The 23163-nt window shown below is 48.9% G+C and overlaps 1 protein-coding gene across 2 annotated transcripts in view; it reads left to right on the top strand.

Annotated features, from left to right (window-relative positions):
• Positions 1 to 23163, top strand: part of MYO15B (myosin XVB) — a 961787-nt gene that overhangs the window by 604520 nt on the left and 334104 nt on the right. For both annotated transcript variants that reach the window (XM_086930750.1, XM_086930751.1), the window contains one exon: positions 22931 to 23042. In XM_086930750.1, the coding sequence (XP_086786876.1) occupies positions 22931 to 23042 (112 nt within the window). The remainder of the gene's footprint in view (positions 1 to 22930; positions 23043 to 23163) is intronic.

Genomic DNA, 23163 nt, shown 5'->3' with positions numbered 1-23163 from the left:
AGCACACCTACTGATATGTCGAACACTAAACTTTGTTCTGTGATCGCGTTCAGGGTATCTCCCACCTCCTTCCAATATAGCTCCAGTGCCGGACACGTCCAAAGCATATGGCCCAGCTCCGCTCAAACTAGTGCACATCTGGGACAGGCCGCCCCGTCTGCATTGAAGTATTTTTGGATCCTTCCCGGCGTAAGGTAGCGCGGTGGAGGATAAAAAAGTGCACCAGCTGAAATCTGGCGTTGCGTGTGCTCTTCTGGGCCCTCCGCACAATCTGCGCCCAAGTTGTCTCAGGTATAGGTCTTCCTATCTCTGTTTCCCACTTCCCCTTCAATGTCATTAGAGGAGGTAAATCCTCATTAACCATTCTGGAGTAAAGACAGGTGACTGCCTTGTAGGTTCCAGCAGAACTCATGGCATATTGGCACGCCATTGTTGTTTTCCGTTCAGTCAGGCCTTCTCTCCAGTGTTTCTGTATCGCTTGTGTTAACGCGGCGTTGAGCAGGAAGTCCCCCCTAGGTAAGTCGTACCGTTCTAGTAGCGTCGGGTAGGGCACCAGGGCCCCATCCTCATGTAAGTCTCCTACCATCTGTATTCCCGCCTCCTCCCAAACCTGCAGTCTCGACCAGTCGCCACCGTGCGGGAGCACTGTCAGCATTCCTAAAAGCATCTTCGGGGGCGTATGGATGTATCACCCCCGCCTTACGTTGAGTGCGGTTCCAGCATAGCCTTATCCTATTTTCTTCAAGAGATAAGTCGTGTATTACTAGTTTTTGCTGTAGTGCTATGAAGGAAAGAACATGAGGAGGGATGCCTTGATCTCTGGTTTGTTCCGGGCCGCTAAATTCCAGAGCCACCTCTTGAGTGTAAATCTGTAGCTGCGCTGCTAAGTAATATAGTTCCAAATCGGGGACCGCCACCCCCCCTCTGGTTTTGGTCTTAGCAGAGTCCTCAGAACCACTCTTCGCCGGCCCGTCCCCCAAAGGAAGGACACTAGCATGGATCTCAGGAGTCGGAAGGTGGCAGCTGGAATCCACACAGGGAGTGTCCTAAAGTAGTCTAGAAATCGTGGTAGTGCCACCATTTTTAGTAGTGCCACTCGACCTTCTATGGATAGTGGAAGCGTGGCCCAAAAGGCCATGCTGCTCTTCAGTGCGCTCATTCCGCGCCCTATATTCCCTTACAGCACGTCGGCCGGTGTGTGGTATATGTGCACGCCCAGATATTTTATGCAGGTGGGCTCCCAGCGCACTGGTCTGGCCGTAGGCAGTTGTGGCTTGCCGTGGCGTACTGGGAATAAGCATGTCTCGTCCCAATTTACTTTGAGGCCCGAGACCATACCAAACCGCTGTAGCAAGCTGTCAGCGCCTTCCAATGCCCCATCGGCATCCTCAAGGAAGAGCAGGAGGTCGTCCGCGTATAGCGATATATAGTGACATCCTGTCCTGTCGCTCAGCCCAGTGTAATGAACTCCCGATCGGATCGATATTGCCAAAGGTTCTATCGCTAGAGTGAACAATAGTGGTGATAACGAGCACCCCTGCCTCGTACCTCTCTCGACCAGGTATTGCTGTGATATTATCACGCCGTTTTTACCCTAGCTACCGCCGATGTGTATAGCACTGAGGCCCACTTCAGGTATTCTTCGCGGACGCCGAAGCGCCGTAGTACTGCGTAGAGGTATTCCCACTCGAGGCTGTCAAACGCCTTCTCGATGTTTACTGACAATACCACCGGGTGACCGGCTTCAGGGTGACTCTCCTCCAGCAGTCGGATCAGTCGGCGTACGTTTGAGGTCGTATTTCGCGTCGGGATAAATCCAGCCTGGTCTACATGCACTAGTGGGGTCAAAAAAACGATGGATTTGGGCCCAGATCTTTGGACTGGGGTGAATGTGTGACATTGATCCACATTCTGTCCATCACCTGTTTTGTTTGCAATTGCCGCCATAAGTGCGCTGGGGATGCTCAGACGTGGGTCCCAGGCACTCCACACCACTGGAGTCAAGCTAGCCGGGCTGATGAGAGGTGTTACCTCGAAACCGGTCCGGTCCTCGGATGCTTGATTCCGTTCTGGGAAGGACATGGCTTTTGTAGTTCGGACTGGACTGTTCCCATGGGGCACAGGGTCAGAGCTGATTTGCATATCGCCATTGTCTAACCCAGGGTGGTGTGGAGTGCAAAAAAACGATGGATTTGGGCCCAGATCTTTGGACAGGGGTGAATGTGTGACATTGATCCACATTCTGTCCATCACCTGTTTTGTTTGCAATTGCCGCCATAAGTGCGCTGGGGATGCTCAGACGTGGGTCCCAGGCACTCCACACCACTGGAGTCAAGCTAGCCGGGCTGATGAGAGGTGTTACCTCGAAACCGGTCCGGTCCTCGGATGCTTGATTCCGTTCTGGGAAGGACATGGCTTTTGTAGTTCGGACTGGACTGTTCCCATGGGGCACAGGGTCAGAGCTGATTTGCATATCGCCATTGTCTAACCCAGGGTGGTGTGGAGTGCAAAAAAACGATGGATTTGGGCCCAGATCTTTGGACTGGGGTGAATGTGTGACATTGATCCACATTCTGTCCATGACCTGTTTTGTTTGCAATTGCCGCCATAAGTGCGCTGGGGATGCTCAGACGTGGGTCCCAGGCACTCCACACCACTGGAGTCAAGCTAGCCGGGCTGATGAGAGGTGTTACCTCGAAACCGGTCCGGTCCTCGGATGCTTGATTCCGTTCTGGGAAGGACATGGCTTTTGTAGTTCGGACTGGACTGTTCCCATGGGGCACAGGGTCAGAGCTGATTTGCATATCGCCATTGTCTAACCCAGGGTGGTGTGGAGTGCAAAAAAACGATGGATTTGGGCCCAGATCTTTGGACTGGGGTGAATGTGTGACATTGATCCACATTCTGTCCATCACCTGTTTTGTTTGCAATTGCCGCCATAAGTGCGCTGGGGATGCTCAGACGTGGGTCCCAGGCACTCCACACCACTGGAGTCAAGCTAGCCGGGCTGATGAGAGGTGTTACCTCGAAACCGGTCCGGTCCTCGGATGCTTGATTCCGTTCTGGGAAGAACATGGCTTTTGTAGTTCGGACTGGACTGTTCCCATGGGGCACAGGGTCAGAGCTGATTTGCATATCGCCATTGTCTAACCCAGGGTGGTGTGGAGTGCAAAAAAACGATGGATTTGGGCCCAGATCTTTGGACTGGGGTGAATGTGTGACATTGATCCACATTCTGTCCATCACCTGTTTTGTTTGCTAGTGTGGTCATGTGGCTCAGTAGGCGAGATGCTAAAATACTGCTCAGTATTTTATAGTCTGTGGTGAGCATCGAGAGCGGTCTGTAAGAAGCTTTATCCTCACTCTCCCTTCCTGGTTTCAGTAGGGGTATGATTAGTGCTTCCTGCATGGAAGGCGGTAGCCGTCCCAACCGCTTCGCCTCCTTGTAGACCTCCAGCAATCTTGGTGCCAGGAGGTCAACTTGCTTGCTATAAAATTCTATTGGTATGCCATCCAACCCTGGGGTTTTGTTCTGCGCCATACTTTTAATGGCGCCCTGAATTTCCTCCACTGTTATATCTCTGCCCAGCGCCTCGGCCTGGTCCCGGTCAAACTCCGGAAAGGAGAGTCCCTCCAGGAAGGCTTCCACAGCCGGGGCCCCACCTCCAACCTGCTTCTATATAGGGACGCATAATAGATCTCGAAGCACTGCAGAACCTCGGTCTGGGTGTAGACCTCCCTCCCGTCAGAGGTACGCATCGATACTATAGGGGTGCTTCTTTTAGTGGGGTTAGCAAGCCAGGCCAACAAGGTCACAGCCCGATCGCCCTCTGCATGCGTCCTGGCCGTGTATGCCTTATAGTCGTAACTATGCAAGCGCTCCGTTTCCGCTGCCACTAGTTCCTTAGCTTAAGTGACCATGTCTTGTAGCTCCGGGTTGCCGAGCCTCGAAAGTTCTGCTTCTCGAAGCACCCTGTCTGCTCTGTCCAGATCATCTAGGAGAACCCTACGCACTCCTACCTGTGCTCCTATGCAGAACCCTCTCAAGACTACATTGAAGGCATCCCATTCCGTCGCCCTCACCTCGGTCGTGCCGGCATTATCTTCGAAGTATTGCATGATCCTCTATTCTAATGCCCCCTTAAACACAGGATCATCGAGCAATTCCGGACGAAGTTTCCAAATGGGAACACATGATACACTAGGGAGCCATCGCAAGTCCAATAGCATAGGGTTATGATCCGACACCGTTCGTGTTAAATATTCAGTTCGCACCACTACCGGTACTAGGTCTGGGGAACAAAGTATTGCGTCCAGCCGCACATGGAGCTCGTGCATCTCTGAAAAATAAGAGTAGTCCCGGTCGTGCGGGTGCTGTGCGCGCCATATGTCCGTCAGGCCCCACCTCTCCTGCCATTTCAATCTACCTTTAGTGGTACGGTGTATCGGGGAGTCCCTTAACGGTGGGTGTGATCTATCTATTGAGGTATCTAATACCGAGTTAAAGTCCCCCTCCATTAACAGTGGTCCTGTCAGTAAGTGTGCTAGGAACCCAGACAGCCTCGCTAGGAAAGCCATCTGTTCAACATTGGGTGCATAAACACTGCAAATAGTTATATCTTTACCTCCCAGTCTGCCACTCACCGCCTCGAACCTGCCCTCTGGGTCAATAACCTTTTGGGTCCCCTGAAATGGAACTCCGGCCCTGATCCAAACCAATACACCTCTTGCGAATGCTGAATATGTTGTATTAAAAACTTGTCCCCTCCACCTACGCTGCAGCGCTATACCCTCAGCTCGTGTTAGATGTGTCTCTTGCACTCCTCTATGCACCAGGTAGGCATGGGTTTTATGGTGCCTTATCATGCTGTGGAGACCTTGCATATTCCATGTGATGCATCTTAGATTAGTCAGATCACCCATTGTCCCTCAGCGCACCACACACTCCACCATCGTTACAATCTGATTCCCCAGAACCTGGGAAGGTGTTAGTATTGAGGATGAGTCGCTCCGCCAAAATCCCAAAACTAAACTAAACAGTCCCCCCTCCCCCCTCCAGAACAGGACCTAGTGATCTCCATCTAGCACCCGTCCAAACAATCCCTTTGAAAACCATGGAATTAACCCAACAGGAGTCGCTGTGGGTACGCCTTAAGGGCTCAGTGGGGGGGGTTGGTCGCCAACGGGCAGCCGCCCGAACCCCAGGTTCGTCGCGAGCGATCGAGCCTCGAACAGTGTAGTGCCCTACCGACAATCTCCCTCCCCAACCGCATTCAAGTCCCCTCCCCCGCCAACCTCAGCCAAATGTCCCCTGTAGGCCAGGTCTGGAACCCATACAGCTCACCAGTTGTCTTTAGCCTTCGTCCATCATTTCTTCCGCCGTGGCCGGGGTGACCACTGGTAGCGGCATGCTGTCCGTTTCAGAACGTTCAGTGTCAGAATGTCCATCGCCTTTCTTGGATTCTTCTTCTTCCTTCGATGGCGTGCCTTGTGTGCCCGAGATGACCGATACAAGGTCCAGGACCTCCTTCCGCTCCGCTGTGGTTACGAATTGCAGGGGCTTCCTCTGTCCCCTTTGTCTGTTCTGAATGCGTCGCGATTTCCGTTGCGTCAGGCCTTCGGGGTCACTGCCGGGTCGATGTCCGAGGACGTCTTTGCCGGACTTGTATAACTCCAGCCAGGTGCAGGAATCCTCTGGAGTGCCGAAGAACTTGGTGGAGGTGTCAACAATTACTCGGAGCCGGGCCGGGAAGAGCAGGGAGTATTGTGAGCCCTCAGATCTTAGTTCCCTTTTGACCGCTAGGAAGTAGGTCCGCCGTCTCTGCGTTTCGTATGTGAATTCCGAGAAGATGTTAACTCCGCTATTCTCCACCTGGAAGGGGCCGTTTGTCCTTGCTTGTTGAAACAACAGGTCTCTGTCCCGATAGTGCAGCAGTCGGGCGACCACCGGACGCGGTGGACGGCCCTGCTGAGGAGGCCTGGCCGGGAGTCTGTAAGCTCTCTCTAGTGTGTAGAAGGTGGATAATCCCTCCGGTGCCACCGTTTGCCTGAGCTAGTCCTCAAGGTATTGCACCATGTCCCTCCCTTCCACTTTCTCCGGCAGTCCCACTATCCGGATGTTATTTCGGCGATTGCGCCCTTCTGCCTCCTCCGCTCTTCTCTCCAGCATGTCCATACAGTCCATAATATTAGTCATGGTTGCTCGAATGTCCTTTTGTGCCGGTTCTAGGGTGTGGACCACATCTTCCACCAATTTAACTCTATCGGCCAATTTGCCGTGATCAGCTCGGAGCAGCCCAAGGCTCGTGATCACCTGTGCGATATCTTGCTGGAGCGCCGATCAGTCAGCGCCGCCGCCAAGATTTTGTCTAGATGAAGCTGCAATTGGGGATCCTGCAGCTGTCCGGGGCCCGTCTGATCCCCAGTGTCCGTTGGCTCAGTATCCTCCAGGGGCGGAGTGCCACTTTTAGCTCCTTTGGGTTTCCCCATTGCCGGGGTGTGTGGGTAGTCTCCTCAGTGATAATCTGGTTATAATGTCTCGACTCTGAGGGTCCTTCGCAATATCTGCCCTCAGTCGAGGTCACCAGGGAACCCCTAGCCCGCTCCGCCAGCCTACGGGGCTCAAGGGCCTCCACCTGCAGCACCGCAGTATCTGGCTATAAGGAGGCGTTCGTGCCACAGGGTTAGGAACTTCAGATTCAGGGAAGTGTGAGGGTGTAGGGTTCTTATCAGCGACGCCAGCCGGCGCGAACCTCAGGCCCATGGCAGCAGGTCTCGGTGATCTGCCGAGCAGCAGCCGTGTGGTTCAGCCACGAACCCCCACCTGTACCTTATCGATGAGTGGGTGTCGCCACGATGGTCCAACCTGTGGCCGTACTGCACCTCAGCCATGCTCCTGCGCTCGTTGCCGTTCATAAGATAGTCCCCCTCCGTGGCTGAGCCACGCGTTCGCCTTCTGGGTGCAAATATGGTGCTCAGTCCGCCAAGGTCTCAGGCACCCAGAGGGAAGGTGGGCTCATGTATGGGCTGTCCTTGTGGGGTTTGAGTGTCCGTGGTGCCCCCTCTGTACCTCGACCCAATGGACAACTCTCTTTCCACCTTGAGGGTTCCAGCAGCCGCTCCTGCGATCCGTGGCTACTGGGGGGGCGTTGTGCCCTTCAATGAACGATCGGGTAATCCTCGTGCCTGAGTCCACCAGAGAATCCCCCGTTATGGCGCCTCCTTCCTTTCCAATCCCTGCCAGACCGGTGCGTGCCGCCCGCCCGTCCCCCTCACCTCTGTCAAACTTGTGCCCAGTAGCATAGGTCGCAGGAGCGGGACCGTCCTGCACGTAAGCCGTTCTGCCGATGTGGCCTCCTCAGGCAGCGTACTCACCGCTGGGTCTCATTGCGGGGTCGGGCTGGATGTTGCCGACCCGCAGGCCGGTAGTGCTTTTCCCTGCTCCTGGTTCATCGGAGGTTAAGCCAGTCCCCTGGCCGCCATTTTACGCGTTGCCCAGGGGCCTGCAAGCTGGGTGGTTGGTCGTTTATGCCCCGCAATGGCCAGCAAGTCGGGTCGGTTCCGCCCGATCTCGATTTAGGGGGCGTTTCACTCCCTATGGGTCCGCCGGGTTGTAGGCCAGAGCCACAAGCGCCCTCCGTGCAATAGCTTCTTCCCCGCTAGTCCTCAGCCGGACGTATAGCCGCCGATCCAATCCGCGTGGCAGGCGTGTGTGGGAGACGCCGAGCGGGTTTCTCCGAGCGCCGATCGTGGTCTGGGCAGCCACCTCACTCCTCGTCGGCGGTCAGGGGGGTCCTGTCCATGACTCAAGTCCCGTGTGTTCGCCGCTTGCTCGGGGATCATCACTCCCGCATGGCCGCCATCTTGGCCGCAGCTCCGTCCGGGGCAGCCGTGCTGGGTTCAGCTCAGTTAGTCAGCAGCTGGCTTTGCAGGGAAGGCCAACCGTGGGTCCGCCAGCTGAGAGACCCTTCCCACGCGATCTCAAGTGGGTTAGGGGTCGGCAGTGTTGATTCATCAGGATGATTGGAGGCTCGATCGTGGAGCTGAGCGCTCAGGTGACCTCTTCCATCGGCGCTCAAGCCACGCACCTCTTTACCTCAGGTACTCCATGTAATCTGATGACGCTATTTAGCAATAACTGAGCTGTTTGACCTGCTGTAGGGAGATTCACACAAGGAATGAAATGTCCCATTTTTGTGAGTCCGTCAACAACTACCATTATAGCTGAACTCCAATCCTCTAGGGGTAACCCTGTGACGAAATCCAGACTGATGTTTTGCCATGGCGCTGAGGTGTGGGCAAGAGCATTAGTTTACCCTTTTTCCTGGTATTTTCATTTTTTGCTCTGGCACATTCTTCACATCTAGTTACCCAAGGTGAGACATCTTTGCTTAAGGTGCTCCACCAAAAATGGCATTGTGTCAGCTGAATGGTTTTACCTGATCCAGGATGTCCCACCACCGGGGACACATGACACCATATGAAGGCCTTTTTCTGCAGCTCAGGAATGGGGAGATACAGTTTGTTTTTATAGAAGGGCAGACCCTGTTTTACGGTGCGCTCAATCTTCTCTTTTGCCCATGCTTCCCATAGTGAGCTGGATGTATGCTTCTTTACTTCTTCCAAGAAGTTCTCCAATATGGCAGCACAAAGCACCTTGGATGGTTCTATAATAGGCTCTATTTCCTTGTTGTGCGTGGTGTTTTCCATAGTCTCCTGTCTTGACAAATAGTCTGTCTTGCGGTTCTCAATGCCCGGCCTGAAGGTAATACCAAAGTTATATTCAGCGAAAAACAACATCCATCGCATCTGTCATTGTGAAAGATGTCATGAGGATTTCATGTACTGCAGAATTCTATGGTCTGTGTATACCGTGACTGGGTGACCTGCACCCCATAGATACTGCCTCCATTCTTGAAACGTGTTTTTTATTGACAGCAACTCTTTTTCGGCGATAGTATACTTTCTTTCTGCAGGGTTTAATTTCCTGGACAAGTAGGCCACTGGATGCAGCTGTCCTGTGTTCTGAATCTTTTGTGACGGTATGGCTCCGATAGCCTCATCGGAAGCATCAGTTTCCACCACAAAAGGATGCTCCGGTCTGGGATGAGAGAGTACAGGAGCTGTGGTAAAAGCTCTTTTCAGAAAGGTAAAAGCATCCTCCGCCTCATCAGTCCAGTAGAAATCAACTCCCTTTCTGAGCAACCTCGAAAGTGGGACGGCTACTTGAGAAAAAAAAGAAGGATAAACCTACAATAGTAATTTGCGAAGCCCCGAAAGCACTGCACGTCTCTTACGTTCTTAGGTGTTGGCCATAGTTGCACTGCTTGCACCTTTCTCTGCCATGTGTAATCCCTCTGGGCAAAGCATAACTCCGAGAAATCCCACTTGTCTCACACCAAACTCACACTTGCTTAACTTACAAAATAATCTGTGAGCACGCAACTTAGTCAACACATTAATGACTTGGCCTGCATGCCCCTCCACTGTGTTGGAATATATGAGAATGTCGTCAATATACACAACAATAAACAGGGCCACATACTCTTTCAAGACATTGTTGAGGAAATACTGAAATGCCGCTGGGGCATTGCATAGGCCGAACGGCATGACAGTATACTCAAATAATCCATAATGAGTCTTAAAAGCAGTCTTCCACTCATCGCCATCCCGGACACGCACCAAATGGTACGCGCCCCTCAAGTCCAACCTAGTGTGGATTTTAGCTTCTCTCACCTGATCAAGCAACACAGAGGGGTAAAGGATACCTGTTCCTCACAGTGTTTTTATTCAGCACTCAATAGTCCACACATGCCCTCAAATCTCCATTGGTCTTAGATATAAAGAAAAGTGGAGAGGCTGCTGGAGACCGTGAAGGTCTAATGAACCCGAACTCCAGATAATGATCCAGGTATTCTCGTAGGTGTTTGGTTTCCGGCACAGACAATGCATACACCCTGCATGCAGGTATCGTTGCCCCCCCTACCAGGGCAATCCTGCAATCATACTCCCTGTGAGGGGGTAACTGTTCTTCCTGAGTTTCACTGAAAACACCCTGAAACTTAGAGTATTCCAAAGGTAACATAGTTTCCTTCTCAGCCGCAGTTGCCACCACAAATGGATGCATCAAGGCCGCGGCCTGCGATAGAGAATTCGGAACTAAACGTCCTTTACAGTCCTCCCAAAGAAGCTGTAACATTTTGGTTCTCCAATGTATTGTGGGGTTATGGTGGCACAACCTATGCATACCTAGAATTACCTCATACTGTAGGGCCTCAATGATATTCAGGGATAACTCATCCCTATGTCTTCCATTCGCCACAGCTAAGGTCAACAGAACCATCTCTGTTTGTTCAACAATTAAACCTGCTTTCAGAGATTTGCCATATACAGCTAAGGCCTCTTCAGGAGTCTCTTTAGGTGCCCTCTGCAATTCAAGAATTGTTACCAGCCCACTGTCTATAAAGTTTCCGGTAGCCTGGAATCTATCATGACCCAAACTTGATGTAACTGTTTGTTACACTCAAGTCTCATAGGAAGCACTATATGTGACTCTGTATCTTGTACCTCTGTGGTAGATAGCGAGGGGAGTTTCCAACCCTTGTCTACCTCCCCTTCACCCTGGGAGACTCCTGCAAGTACCGCAGGAAGCAAGGTAGAAACTGCTACTGTTTTATTCTGCAACCATGTACCTGAGGTTTTGGGTTTCGAGGGACACTCTCTAACGTAGTGTTTTTCTCCCCACAATACATGCACAAACCCTGCACCCTTCTACTCTCTTGTTCTTCTCTTGACAATGGGGCTCCAACAGCCCCAATCTCTATGGGTGCTGCTACCGTCTCTGTGTTAGTCACAGGTCGGCGTGGATTCCTATCATATCTAAAGTAACCTCGGTCCCATCTTTTCTTCTCACCCCTCTCTCAGAAATTCTACCATCGAAACGTAAGCTCAGATTTATAATTTCTGTACAAGTAGTGGGTTGAGGACCGTTTTGGGCCAGAACATCTTTCATCTCTTCTCTCAGACCCTGATAAAACAAAGACATCCTCTTATCCTTTGGCCAAGCTGCTTCTGCCACCAATCTATTGAAGGTAGTCAGGTATGTAACTAAATCGTTTCTTCCTTGCTTAAGGTCTAGCAATTCTTTATCTGCGCTGAAAGTAGTGGCCCTATGATCAAACACCCTGTCAAACTCTGCTCTGAACGCGGACCAATCCGACAATACCGAATTGTTATTCCTAACTAAAGGAACAGCCCAATTGTCTACATCTCCTAACAAATAAGAAATCACAAACGCTACTCTAGAATGGTTATTGGGAAATGAGGCTGGTTTACAAGAGAAATGCAACATTATCTGTGTCAGAAATACCTGTATCTTCAGTGAGTCTCTTGCTGAGGGCTAGCCAATGGAATGGTATGAGGCACCGTAACCTGTATCTGTGATGCAGCAGGGGAGGCGTCAAAAGGATTCCTAGACAATTTGTCTACCTTTCCCTCAAGGCAGCTGCTTCTGCCTTTGAGGATGCCAATTCTTGTTGGACCATGACTAAGGCCTGAAGAACATCCTCCATGGTAGCCATTCCCTACTACGCCTGGATCAGGCGGAGCAAAATACTTGGGTGCGTAATTCTGTCAGGTTACGCTCTGCAGTATCCAGTCGCAGCAGAAAAGGGTCCACCGCTTGATAAAACCAACACCCCAATATGTATACACAGGGTGTCCAAGTGATCAGGCGAGGGAAAAGAGAGGGAAGGGTCAGAGGGGGAAATAGAACCTGTAACAACAAAAACACTGCTATAAACAGGGTCAAATATATCTACTCTCAATAATGTCTCACTAGAGTAAACTTAAATCTGTTAGCATTTTAAAGCAGATTCAACAATTCTTTAAGAAACCTTCAATCGTCTGTTCAAGTAACATCAGACCTGAAATAAAAATCTAACAGACATTAGCACTGATAAAATCAAACAGACTTTAAATCAAACACTCTGCAACACACATCTCATACATACCCAGAGGTCTTAACCCAAACGCATGAAAGAGATACTTTGGATTCTGAAGCGTAGTCTCTACTATAACAGTTATCCTATAGACATCTTGGAATCCAATATCAGCATATGAACAGACGGTATCCCAAAGAATGCAAGAATCCTGTTCATCCAGCACATATGTGGTAATACGCTGTTACTTCACCGCTGTATTCCGTAAGTGCGTAAAGTAAAATCCTCCGAATAACAACAGGTCAAAAGGGTTTCCCACACAGTAATACGTGGTTGATTCCCCCATGCATTACGCTGCATAAAAAAGTCAAATTCCGTAGTCCTACCAAAACAAGGAAGCAACACTCACGGCAATACGCGGTTATCCTCACCGATGTATCCCGCTATGATGCGAAACAATCTATATCCCAACTGCAACAAATAATGAAAAAGCATACTCCGGCTCTTTCCCTAATACAGGCCGTATTCACGCTTCCTCCGAATAGGATTGCCTTCTGTGAGCCAACAAGTATCCATACGGCACTTCAACTTTGGCATCTTCCTCCAGTCTTCTCTCTCTCAGACGAGAAAGAGCGATGTCCACACAAAATTAAGCGCATTCCCTGAGGGCCCGCTGTGATTATATCCCCTCCCACTGGCGAGCATCATGGGAATTGTAGTCCTGAGGATGATGTGGCAGGCGACGATACGTTTGGTTCCTGACAACTTTAATATGCTCACGCTCAGCATGTCTAATGCAATCCAGAAATGTATATGAGAACATTCTGAAAAATCATGTTTAAATTATGTTTTTAGGGGGCACTAGTGAGCCTGTGGCAAGATGGCCGCACTGTAGTGCAGCTCTGCCGGCGGGTCAACAATCCGTCAAAAATCTGCTGACCAAGCGCCAAAAATCAAGGAGATTGACAGCGGAGTGCAAAAGGACTTACCCCAGTGCAGTGAAGGTGATATGCACCTGTTGTAAGACTGCTTTTGTGGGGCAGCGTGAACAACATTGCGGCCTTCCGCACACAAGATGGTGACGCGGTTAGACCTGTGATCGCTGTGTCGGAGGAGGTGAGTGGTGCGGAACCTGAATTCACTCGCCTCGGCTTGTCAGCGGTTTGGTCAAGACATTGTGACTGGAGCTCGTAGCCCCGAGGCAAGACGCGCGCAATCATGCGAACTGGGGCGGCACGATAGCGAAGTCTGTTTCCGGCTGCGAAGTGAGCTTGTGGCCGCTACGTAAGCGAGGCTTGGAGGGTACGGAAACTGTGGGCGGATGGTCGAGACATCTAGTGGCGGCCAGATCCTCCTACACTCTGCGATGCGGTAACTCCCTGTGAGCATTGTAGACCCCTTTCTGGGGCTATCTCTATGCTGTGTGCAGAGGCTGTGTCAACCGCGCACTGTGGCGGTTGACCAGTGTTGGGGGAACTACAGGTTGCAGTGCTGAAGTGCATCGTGAGGCCCAGAGAATTCACAAGTAAGGTCGGGGTGTCTCTGCATGCGCAATGAGGCTCTATTGGATGTCCAACGTGACTATCGAAGAAGGGTTGTGCAACGTTAGCGTGCGCAAGTTCTGCGAGGGAGTGGAGGCAGTTGATCAACAAAGGTGGCTGCGCATACGTCAGCGAGGGAAAAGTCTGCACCGCAGACTCAACGGTGCTCGAGTGGTCGTGCTGGGCACTTTCAACTGCAGTCTGGATGGAGCTGTGATCCACCAAGGAGGTCACAATGCCACCGAGAGGTGCGTGGTTTCCCATGATTGCACCTGTAACCGGCAAAGATATTAGGCGAGTGGACCCACTGTGGGGTGTATGGCAGTAGTGGGGCCAGTGAGCAGCAATCTGTGTGGAGAGCGGCAGGAGTGCGTTTCTGATTGAGCAACAGATATTCCCGTGTGTGCAATACCAAAGAGCAGTATGGGGAAGTCTGATAAGCAACAGTCCAAGCTCTCCTGTGAATCAAACAGCACGTCTCGGCCGGCGAGTGAGCAGTCCAACAATGAGCTGGAGGTGGGGCAACTGCATACCTCCATGCTAGAGGCCACAATACAAGCCATGCAACAAAGCCCACAGGCCATAAATGGCAAGATCGAATAATTGTCACTCAGAATGGACAATATGGCAGCTACAATAAATAAGCAGGGGGAATGCCTGCCGACGGCAGAGCACCGAATTTCAACTGTTGAGGATGAATCAATTACCACAGCAGGCAAATGTCAATAAATCGAGAAGCTGCTAGAAGTTATTAGGGCCAAAAATGAAGACCTGGATGCACGTTCCCACCACAATAATTTACTTTTAATGGGTGTTCCCAAGAGCACGAACACAGGGCGGCTTGAGGACTATGTAGAAGGGTTGCTATGGGACCTGTTTGGAGCGGAGCAACTCTCGCAAGTGCTTATTGTGTAACAGGCGCATCACTCTCTAGCACCTAAGCCACCTCCGGGTGCTCCGCCGCATCCCATCAATGCAAAAATCCTTAATTACCGGGATCGGGACACAATCCTGAGGTTAGCGAGAGAGAAGCAAATCAAAAACTATCAAGGAAATGTGGTGTCTTTTTTCCCTGTTTTTACCATCGAAGTACAGGGGGCTCACATAGAATGTTTGGAGATAAAAAAGAAACAATGCGAGCTGGAGATCCCGTATGCAATGCTTTATTCCGCCTGGTTGAGGATCACAGAGGAGGAAAAGGTGAAAATATTCCAGACTCCGAGAGCAGTGCAAGAATTTGTGAAAAAAGTGCAGGCCGGAAGGAAAGCGGCTAAGAGGAAAACTTCACCAACGCAATCGGAGAGATGAGATGCAATGGAATGATATCTGTGCTTTAGAGTTGTACACTCTCTCTAGATTTGCTAGGAGATTCCCGACATAACTTTGGCACATCTCTTCAGGTACTATAAGAAGCGCAGAATATAGTTGACTGCGATCAGAGTAACTCACATCTCGAGACTGCTGGCAGACTCTCCGGATAGTAAGTTTATCCGTGCACATAAACGTTTCGAAACCATGTACATGTTGGGTAGCTGTGGGTTAGCAGGGTGTGTATATTCTCTACAGATACATGGACTAATTAAATGAACCGCAGGCCTTACAGCACTGGATCTGGCCAGTTGTGACGAAGTGGTGATGGAAAATGCACGAAGGAGTATGTTACTGTATTGTTTCACTGCAATCGTAGACTTTGTATTCAATACTTCTTTTGTATATGATGTCTCATAATTGTGACTCTAGGGGGATGCACGCGGGGTATATGTAAATTGTGCCTGGCCAAGCCTGCAGGTGGTAAACAGGTACCTAGACTCCCCTGAGAGGGTATTCCCCACAATGGTTGTTACGTTTTCTGAATATATGTTCGGGACATGTCTTTAGCATGATTGGAATGCTGAAGTGGGTGGGGTTGGGGTTTCGTTATTTAAGTCATAACTCATGACACATCATACATAGCAGGGCATCATTTGGGGGAATGATACTAAAAATAGGAGCCTAGACAAGCACAAGATACGAGGTAAGGAGAAATTGTTCAATGGAGGGTGACACCAGGCTACTGACATGGAATGTGAGGGGATTGAATAATCCAAAAAAGATCAGACAGGTTCTAGTGCACCTTAACAGACAACAGGTGCAGTTGGCATTATTACAGGAGACACATCTGACATGAGTGGGCGAATGCAGGGTGGGGGGAAGATGGGGCGCTAGTAAAGCGGCAGCTCCATATTCTAACTACGCCGGGGGGGTCATGATCCTGGTTAAATGGAGAACACCGTTCAAACTGATGGCAACTGGCTCGGATCATCTAGGCCGCTTTACACTTATACAGGGGAATCTGGTGGGGACGGTGCTTACGATAATCACAACCTAGGACCCCAACATTTATGACCCAATTGTTATCAATGCCTTAAAAATAATTTCTTTCAAATACAATTGGAGCTGGTGATATGGGGGGGGGGTCTGAATACTAATCGGATTCTGTGATGTATAAGAGTGCAAATACACCATGGCAAGGGAAACGAGCAGCGCAAGTAATGCATGACTAACTCCACACGCATTCGCTGAGTTTTCCGCATTCCGCGTTACGCGGAGCTTGCAGAGTTCCGAAATGCGGAGCAGATTTTTTTACCTAGCTCGCGTTCATCAACATCAAGTTGGCGACCGCGAGTGAGGAAAATCAACCTCCCGTTTGCGATCGCCAACATCAAGTTGGTGAGCGTAAGCATGAAAAATCAACACCTCAGCGAGATTTCTCAACGCGGGGTGGTCAGGTTTCTCATTGCGAGTGGTCACGTATGCTCGCAACCGCTCGTATTGAGAAACAGCCCGTTCGTGCTGAGAAAGCTGCCACTCGAGTAAAAGTCTACTTGAGTAGCAGAAAAGGAAAGCAGGGACCTCTTGCGCTGTCATGGTGCCGTTCGCAATATTTGCACAGTGCAGACAAGCATCCGGCACTGTGCAATCACCGTGGACAGCAGTTTTCTATCGTACTCCGCCGCTTGCAGAGCTCTGCGTAGTGCAGCTGAGGTTTTTTTGCCCTTTGCGGAGTTCCGCATAGTGCAACTCCGCAAACTCCACCCAGGGTTATATATGACATTATGCATTCATATAAACTGAGGGACTTTTGGAAGGATAGACACCCCAACACCCGTGAGGGAACTTTCCTGTCGCACGTTATAAATCATGGTGCAGGCTGGACTATTGGCATATATCTTAAGCAATTGCTCCTTGGGTTAAGGGTGTCAAGCACATGCCCCGAACACTCTCGGATCACTCTCCAGTGGTGCTGGACATCGATATGCCGACTAGACATTGTCAGCCGTTTTAAAGGATCGTTCAGCCTTCATCTCTTCTCGATCCGGTATTTAATAAAGCGGTGCGCCATGCCATTGAACTCTTTTTCAGTGAGAACGAGGGCATTGTAGAAGGAGCTAGTACTCTTTGGGAGGCGTTCAAAGTTACGATCAGGGGTGCCTGCACAGGGCTACAGGCAGGTGTTCTAAAGGCATTGCGTTCCAGTATGAGGCACATTGAGGGAGAATTGACCCGCTTAGCAAATGAGCATGCAAACACATTCAACATTGAAAGGCTGGCAGAAATAAGGGACCTGGTGACAGAATATAATAAAATGGCAGTTCAAGAGATTAAACATGGGGTGCTTGCCCAGGCCGTACATTAGCAGCAAAACTAAAAGATCGGAGGAAACAGGAATATGTCATGGAGATAGGGAGTCCAGACGGTACCAAATGCCACAACATAATCAAAATAGTAGAATGCTTCAGAGAGTATTATGCCAAATTACATGGCCCTGGGGAGCAGCTGAAAGCGCTGAGGCTTTTGCCTTTTTCGAAGAGATCGTACTGGCATGGCTCTCGGATGGGCAGAGGGAGTACCTGATACAACCTCTTACGATGGAGGATGTGAAAGAGGCAATACCGAAACTACCGTCCGGCAAGGCAGCTGGCAGTGATGTTTTTTTTGGGATAATTTTACAGAGTATGCTGACCTACAAGCCCCGCATCTCGTAAACATGTGTAGAGAGGCCTATGAGAGGCAAATTCTACCACCCAACCTTAGGGAGGCGTAAATTGTCACGTTGCTTAAACCGGGTAAACGATCAAACATCTGCCAGTCGTATCGCTTGCCCTCCTTATTGAACATTGATACAAAAATAATCGCTAAAATCATTGCCAACAAACTACGTCCACTGTTGCCAGCATTAGTTCTCCTGGACCAATTGGGATTTGTCCCATCACGGTCCACATTACATACGTTAAGAACAGTGTTTGCAGTGTTGCATCAATTAGACCCAGACACTAAAGTTGCGGCGGTGTTGCTAGACGCGGCTAAGGCATTTGATTCTATTAAATGGGGATACATGTTTGACACGCTGAAAAGGATGGGACTGCCTTTCGCTTTCATACAATGGATAGAGATCCTGTATACATCTCCTGCGGTAAGGGTGCAGATTAATAACTCTCATTCTAGACTCGTAAAAATACATAAATGAACCAGGCTGGGCTGCCCGGTACCCCCGCTCCTATTTGCTATTGTGAAGGAGCCATTGGGGAAACAGAAGCATGGGGGCGCTGCATTACACTTCAGGCAGCGGCCGCTCATAATCTCCATGTATGCGGACGATATGGTGTTATAAGTATGCAACCCATAGGAGTAACTATACTTGTTGATCCGTGAATATATTAAATATGAAAGGTTGTCAGGCTCAGAATTAACTGGGGAAAGTAATCTGTCTTTCTGTTAACCATTAGTACGAGACTATTCACACTGGAGTATCCGCTGGAATGGATGGAGGAACCTGTCAAATTCCTAGGGGTGTGGGTACACAATGATCCAGAGATAGTGTTGAGGGAAAACTTTGGCAGAGCATTGGTCTTGGCTGAAGAGCAGGTGAGTAGATGGATTAAATTGCTGTTGTGTCTAGCTGACCGAATTGCAGTGATAAAGATGGTTATTCTCCCTAGGTTTCTGTATCACTAATGTACCTATTAAGCTATCTTGTTCTTTTTTGACCAGGCTACATTCAGTACTAATCTGTTTGATCTGGGCAGGGAAGAATTCCAGCTGTACCTGGGAAACTATCAAAAGGCCTTACTTGCAAGGTGGCTTTGCTGCTCCAGGCTTGTATGTGTATTATTTATATTCACAGGCACAGTTTGCACATTATTGGTTTTACCCTCCCCCTTTAATTCCGCACGTAGGAGTGGAGGCAGATGATGTGTTCCCGGATCAACTGGTGGCTTTGCTGTCAAAAGCTCACACAAACTAGCCCCATAAGGAAATGTGTACTGCTGATTGTTCAGCACAGGCATGGCGTGCAATGGCAAGACGGGTGGGCAGATCCCCTATATATGCTCCGGCTCTTCCGTTAGCGTATCACCTCAGCATCTCTGTAGCGCAGGATAAACGAGCTCTGGAGACACTGGCGGGAATGGGTATATTTACAATGGGTGATGCACACCAGGAGGGCAAATTTGTCACGATGGCTGCCATACATGACCACCATGCCAGTTTACCAATGTCGGACTTCCCATACTACCAGCTACAGGAAGCACTCAGAACCTTTAATGATAGGCACCCAGTAGAGCCTATCCCGCTGAGCCCACTGCAATGGTTATTGGCAGGCCCCTCGAGAGTTAAATTTGTCACTCGATTATATAACGCTATGCAAGCAGAAACGGCACCCTAATCCAGTAAAGCAAGGGGGTGGTCAGAAATTCACTGGGGATCCCGCTTAAAGATGAGGACTGGGACTTCAGTTGTTCTGTGACAAAACGGCTAACTGCTAACTGCAACTTGCGCATAATACACTTCAAATATGTGCAACAACTGTATTATACCTCCACACAGTTGCAAAGATTTGGGCTGAGAGAATCAGACAGTTGTAAAAGATGCCATGTACAGGAAGCAGACTTCATCCAATTGACCTGGCTGTGCTACAGAGTTCATGGGTTCTGGGTTTTTGTCACACAGGCACTGACTGAAATGGTGCTGGATTAGGTGGGCTGTACACCACAGATGTGTCCTCTAGGGCTTGTGAAGCATTTAAAACCGTAGAATAGACGCTTACAGGCACATTCATCAAAGACTTTTGCGATTGCAAACGGTGCAATTTGCAATTTGCAAAAATCGGCGTTTGCAATTGCAAAATTAGCTTTTGCGATGCATCAAGGGTCATGGCCCTCGCAATTTGAGAATTCGCAATTAATTGCATGGTTTCAAATTGCGATTGCATCTGAGGAATATCATTCCAAAAATGCAATGCAAGAACCACTTTGAAGTAGCGATTTTGCTACTAGAGGGCGCAAATTACCATAAAGTTGAACTTCATGGTAATTTGGAAAAACTTTGAAAAAGGTACAAAAGTGAATTTTTCAAAGTTCCATTTTATACACACACATGCCTTTGGGGCATGTGTGTATGCAAGATGTACTCATATGCAGATTTCAGGGGTGCAACAGGGTGTCCTTTTAACACCCTGGCACCCTTGAAATTGCATTCTCAATTTGCGATTCTCTAATTGAGAATTGCAAATTGAGAATGTATTCCTCTAGGCCCATTAGAATGAATGGGAATGTATTCCTTTAATTTTGGCATGCAATTTGCGAGTCGCAATTAATGAATGTTTAGAAATCGCAATTTTGTAACTGCTTTCTACATGCATTGGCTTTTGCGATTCCAAAATTGCGATTCCTTGAAAATCGCAATTAAGAAATCGCAAAAGCCAACATTGATGCATGTGCCTGTTAGTTCTGTTAGCATTGATATTAGCCAAAAGAAAGGTGGCGCAAAACTGGGATAGCAAAAATTTAACTAAATTCAAAGATTGGTTGAAGGATGTGGTCTTTTGCAAAGATCAGTTGGTGTGTTATGCCGAGGAACTACATACATCGTCAAGGCCCAAGGATTTCTGGGCACCTCTCATGACTTCACCTTCTGTCCATGGTTAAGGATGTTCACCGAACATAAAAATTGGGGTAGCTGTTTGTGTCTCGAAATGTGAAATGATTGGCTACACTACATTGCATTTTTAGGTCTTACCTACGTAGCGTAGCACGCAGGCGCTGCTTGGAAAAAGACTTGTAGCAATCGCTTCGGTTTTTGTCCCAAAAACGTGCACGCATTGCATTGCCTTCAATGGCAACGCGTGCACGTTTGGCGATTCCCTTGCGGGAGCGAGCATGACACCATATGTTTGTAATTAACTGGTGCCCGTGGCTCGCTCCCGCAAGGGAAAAGCTCTGTGTGCTCTCGGCCGGCCGCACTCCTCTCAACCCTCCCACTGGTTGTTCTGTTTTTTTTTTTTTTTTACAAGGGTTTATGCCCACAAACTATTATTTGGGCCTTAATCCTGACTTGGAAAAACCCTCTAATACAGGAGAGCCCCCTTCGATTTACCAATGAACTTTAGTCCCTAGTGCTGTCTCACTAGATAACAATCTATGAGATGCTAAGGCAAGGGTTTTTTCAGAATGTGAGGGCATGTACTCTGGGCTCCACAAGAGAGTTTATTTAAAAGCCACCCCCTCAATCTGCTTTAAGAGCTCTGGGGATTGACTCTATGCAGGTATTCAATGGCAAAGTGGGGTTCTCACACGTAGGCTGATTTGCAAGTAGCACTCTTGGCGCATATGATATCAACAAGCATTTGCAATGCAATGCTTTCACTTTCTAAGCAGCCGGACACTCGTGTAAATCACGACGTGCTTTGTTTAGGTTAAGCCTGCCGTGCCACTGGTCCGAGTCGCTGTTGCTGTCTCAAGCCGTGGGGGAGGCTGGCTAGTTATCGTCGATAAAGGAGCCTGGAAGGCAGCCCATTATTAGCACCTTTGCCACCCACTGCGCCCCCCATTGCAGACAAAGGACGCCCGTGCTGAGAGACCAGAGGCAAAAGAGTCAACCTCCAAACAATCAGCCAGTGCCACCAGTCCGCTGAGGCAGCCGTGACCCAAAACACCTGCTCCTAAAATCCTCACATGTTTAGTAACACTTCAGTTGTAGTTTATACAAACCCTGAAACCCACTTCCCATGCTGAATCAAAACAAACACAGCATTCATTCAGACACTCTACATGGACGCAAACCATGAAAGCATTCACTGTGGCACCCCGCACAGGGACAGGAAGCACTATGTAAATCTTACATACAGTACATTACAAATGAGTGGCAAGACCTCCCTCGTCTTAGTTTCTCGCACCTTTCCTCTCGTTCACTCACTCTCTTACTCACGTCTTTCTCTTTTTAATCTATTGTAAGTAGATAATGTTTAAAGACCTCGTAGGAGTTCCACTCAACAATGCAAATACTGTAGTCAAAACGGAACTTAGTGGAAGTGATTCACGAGTGGAAATTGCCGTTGCGCACATTTTTCCGAGCATAAAGGGAAATCCTACTTCCAAACCTTCATGCCCCTGACACCCGACCTATAATGACGCTGAATAGGCAGACCTTACAGTCCAGCTGAAAGAGGAGCTTTGCCGCACAGATAAACTACATTAATACATGAGGGAAATGTACTGCGTTTGTTTTCTCTCCTATTTTCTCTCTCCGCTGGGCTCGCTTTTTGTCAGTTGCGATGAGTAACCTGGGAGATGGAGTGGCCTTGCACATTTACATGTACATTTATTTAAAAGCCACCCCCTCAATATGCTTTAAGAGCTCTGGGTATTGTGCTGCATGGCTAAATACTTTTAAGATCTTAAAGGAGAGACCGTTGCATTGCAAATGCTTGTTGTATTTTGTTGTGTCTTGCAGAAGAAAAATTATGTCTATACTATGCTGTCACGTGGGAGTTTGTTGATGCGTTGATGCGTGTCTTTTGTATGTTTGAAAAAAGCTTAAAATAATAAATAAATAAAAAGTAAATTATGTTTTTAAACAAAGATTCTCAGTGTAATGACTCCGAAGCTTAAACTTCAAGGCAGAAGCAGACAATTATTATAGTTTACTAATAGTGTCCACTCATAGCTTCATGGGTGCTATACGTCCGACAAGTACAGAAGGTCTAAGTACAGTGACCACCCAATGGTAACCAGTTAACTGCAGGAAAAAACATCAGTAAAGTAGGAGTAGTTACTACACTTTTTCATTGGGCAAACGGTGAAAATGTTATGACTTCATATACATCTACAACTGCAGTAACTAGCTACTCTCCCAAATAGATGGGGTCACTCAGATATAAACAGGAATGAGTGGTGTTACTGGAGGGGAAAGACATTGTATACTTCTGTTCCAGGGGCCCTGTGACTCCTTCCATTGCTCTGATGGCATGCACTGTTGCATGCGATTTGCTGAGCATTCACCATCCTTATAATCCCAAGGACTCTGCTTTGACCCCTCACATTATACCCATTCACTGCACTGGTGAATTCTTTTGTCTATGTGAATGCAGCCTTCATTTCCATCTTTCAACCTTTTTAATGCATCTACTTTCAGGATTCCATCCACGTCATTGCCCTCCGGAGTTACATCACAGATGACAAGAGCCTTCTGCACTTCAAGAAGGGTGACATCATTAAGCTTTTGCCCATAGAGGGACTTCAGCCAGGTAAGATGTAGCTAGCCTTGTGTTAAAGAAAAGGGACTATGGGATTATGGGGTGCAGGCCTGAAGATCAATGATACATTTATGGAACATGACCCATTTTGAAACGAGGCAACTCTTAAAGG

This window comes from Lissotriton vulgaris, chromosome 7, assembly GCF_964263255.1.
Source record: "Lissotriton vulgaris chromosome 7, aLisVul1.2, whole genome shotgun sequence".
Taxonomy (NCBI): Eukaryota; Metazoa; Chordata; class Amphibia; order Caudata; family Salamandridae; genus Lissotriton; species Lissotriton vulgaris.
The sequence above is the reverse complement of the archived record's forward strand: the minus strand, read 5'-3'. Positions and strand labels throughout refer to the sequence as shown.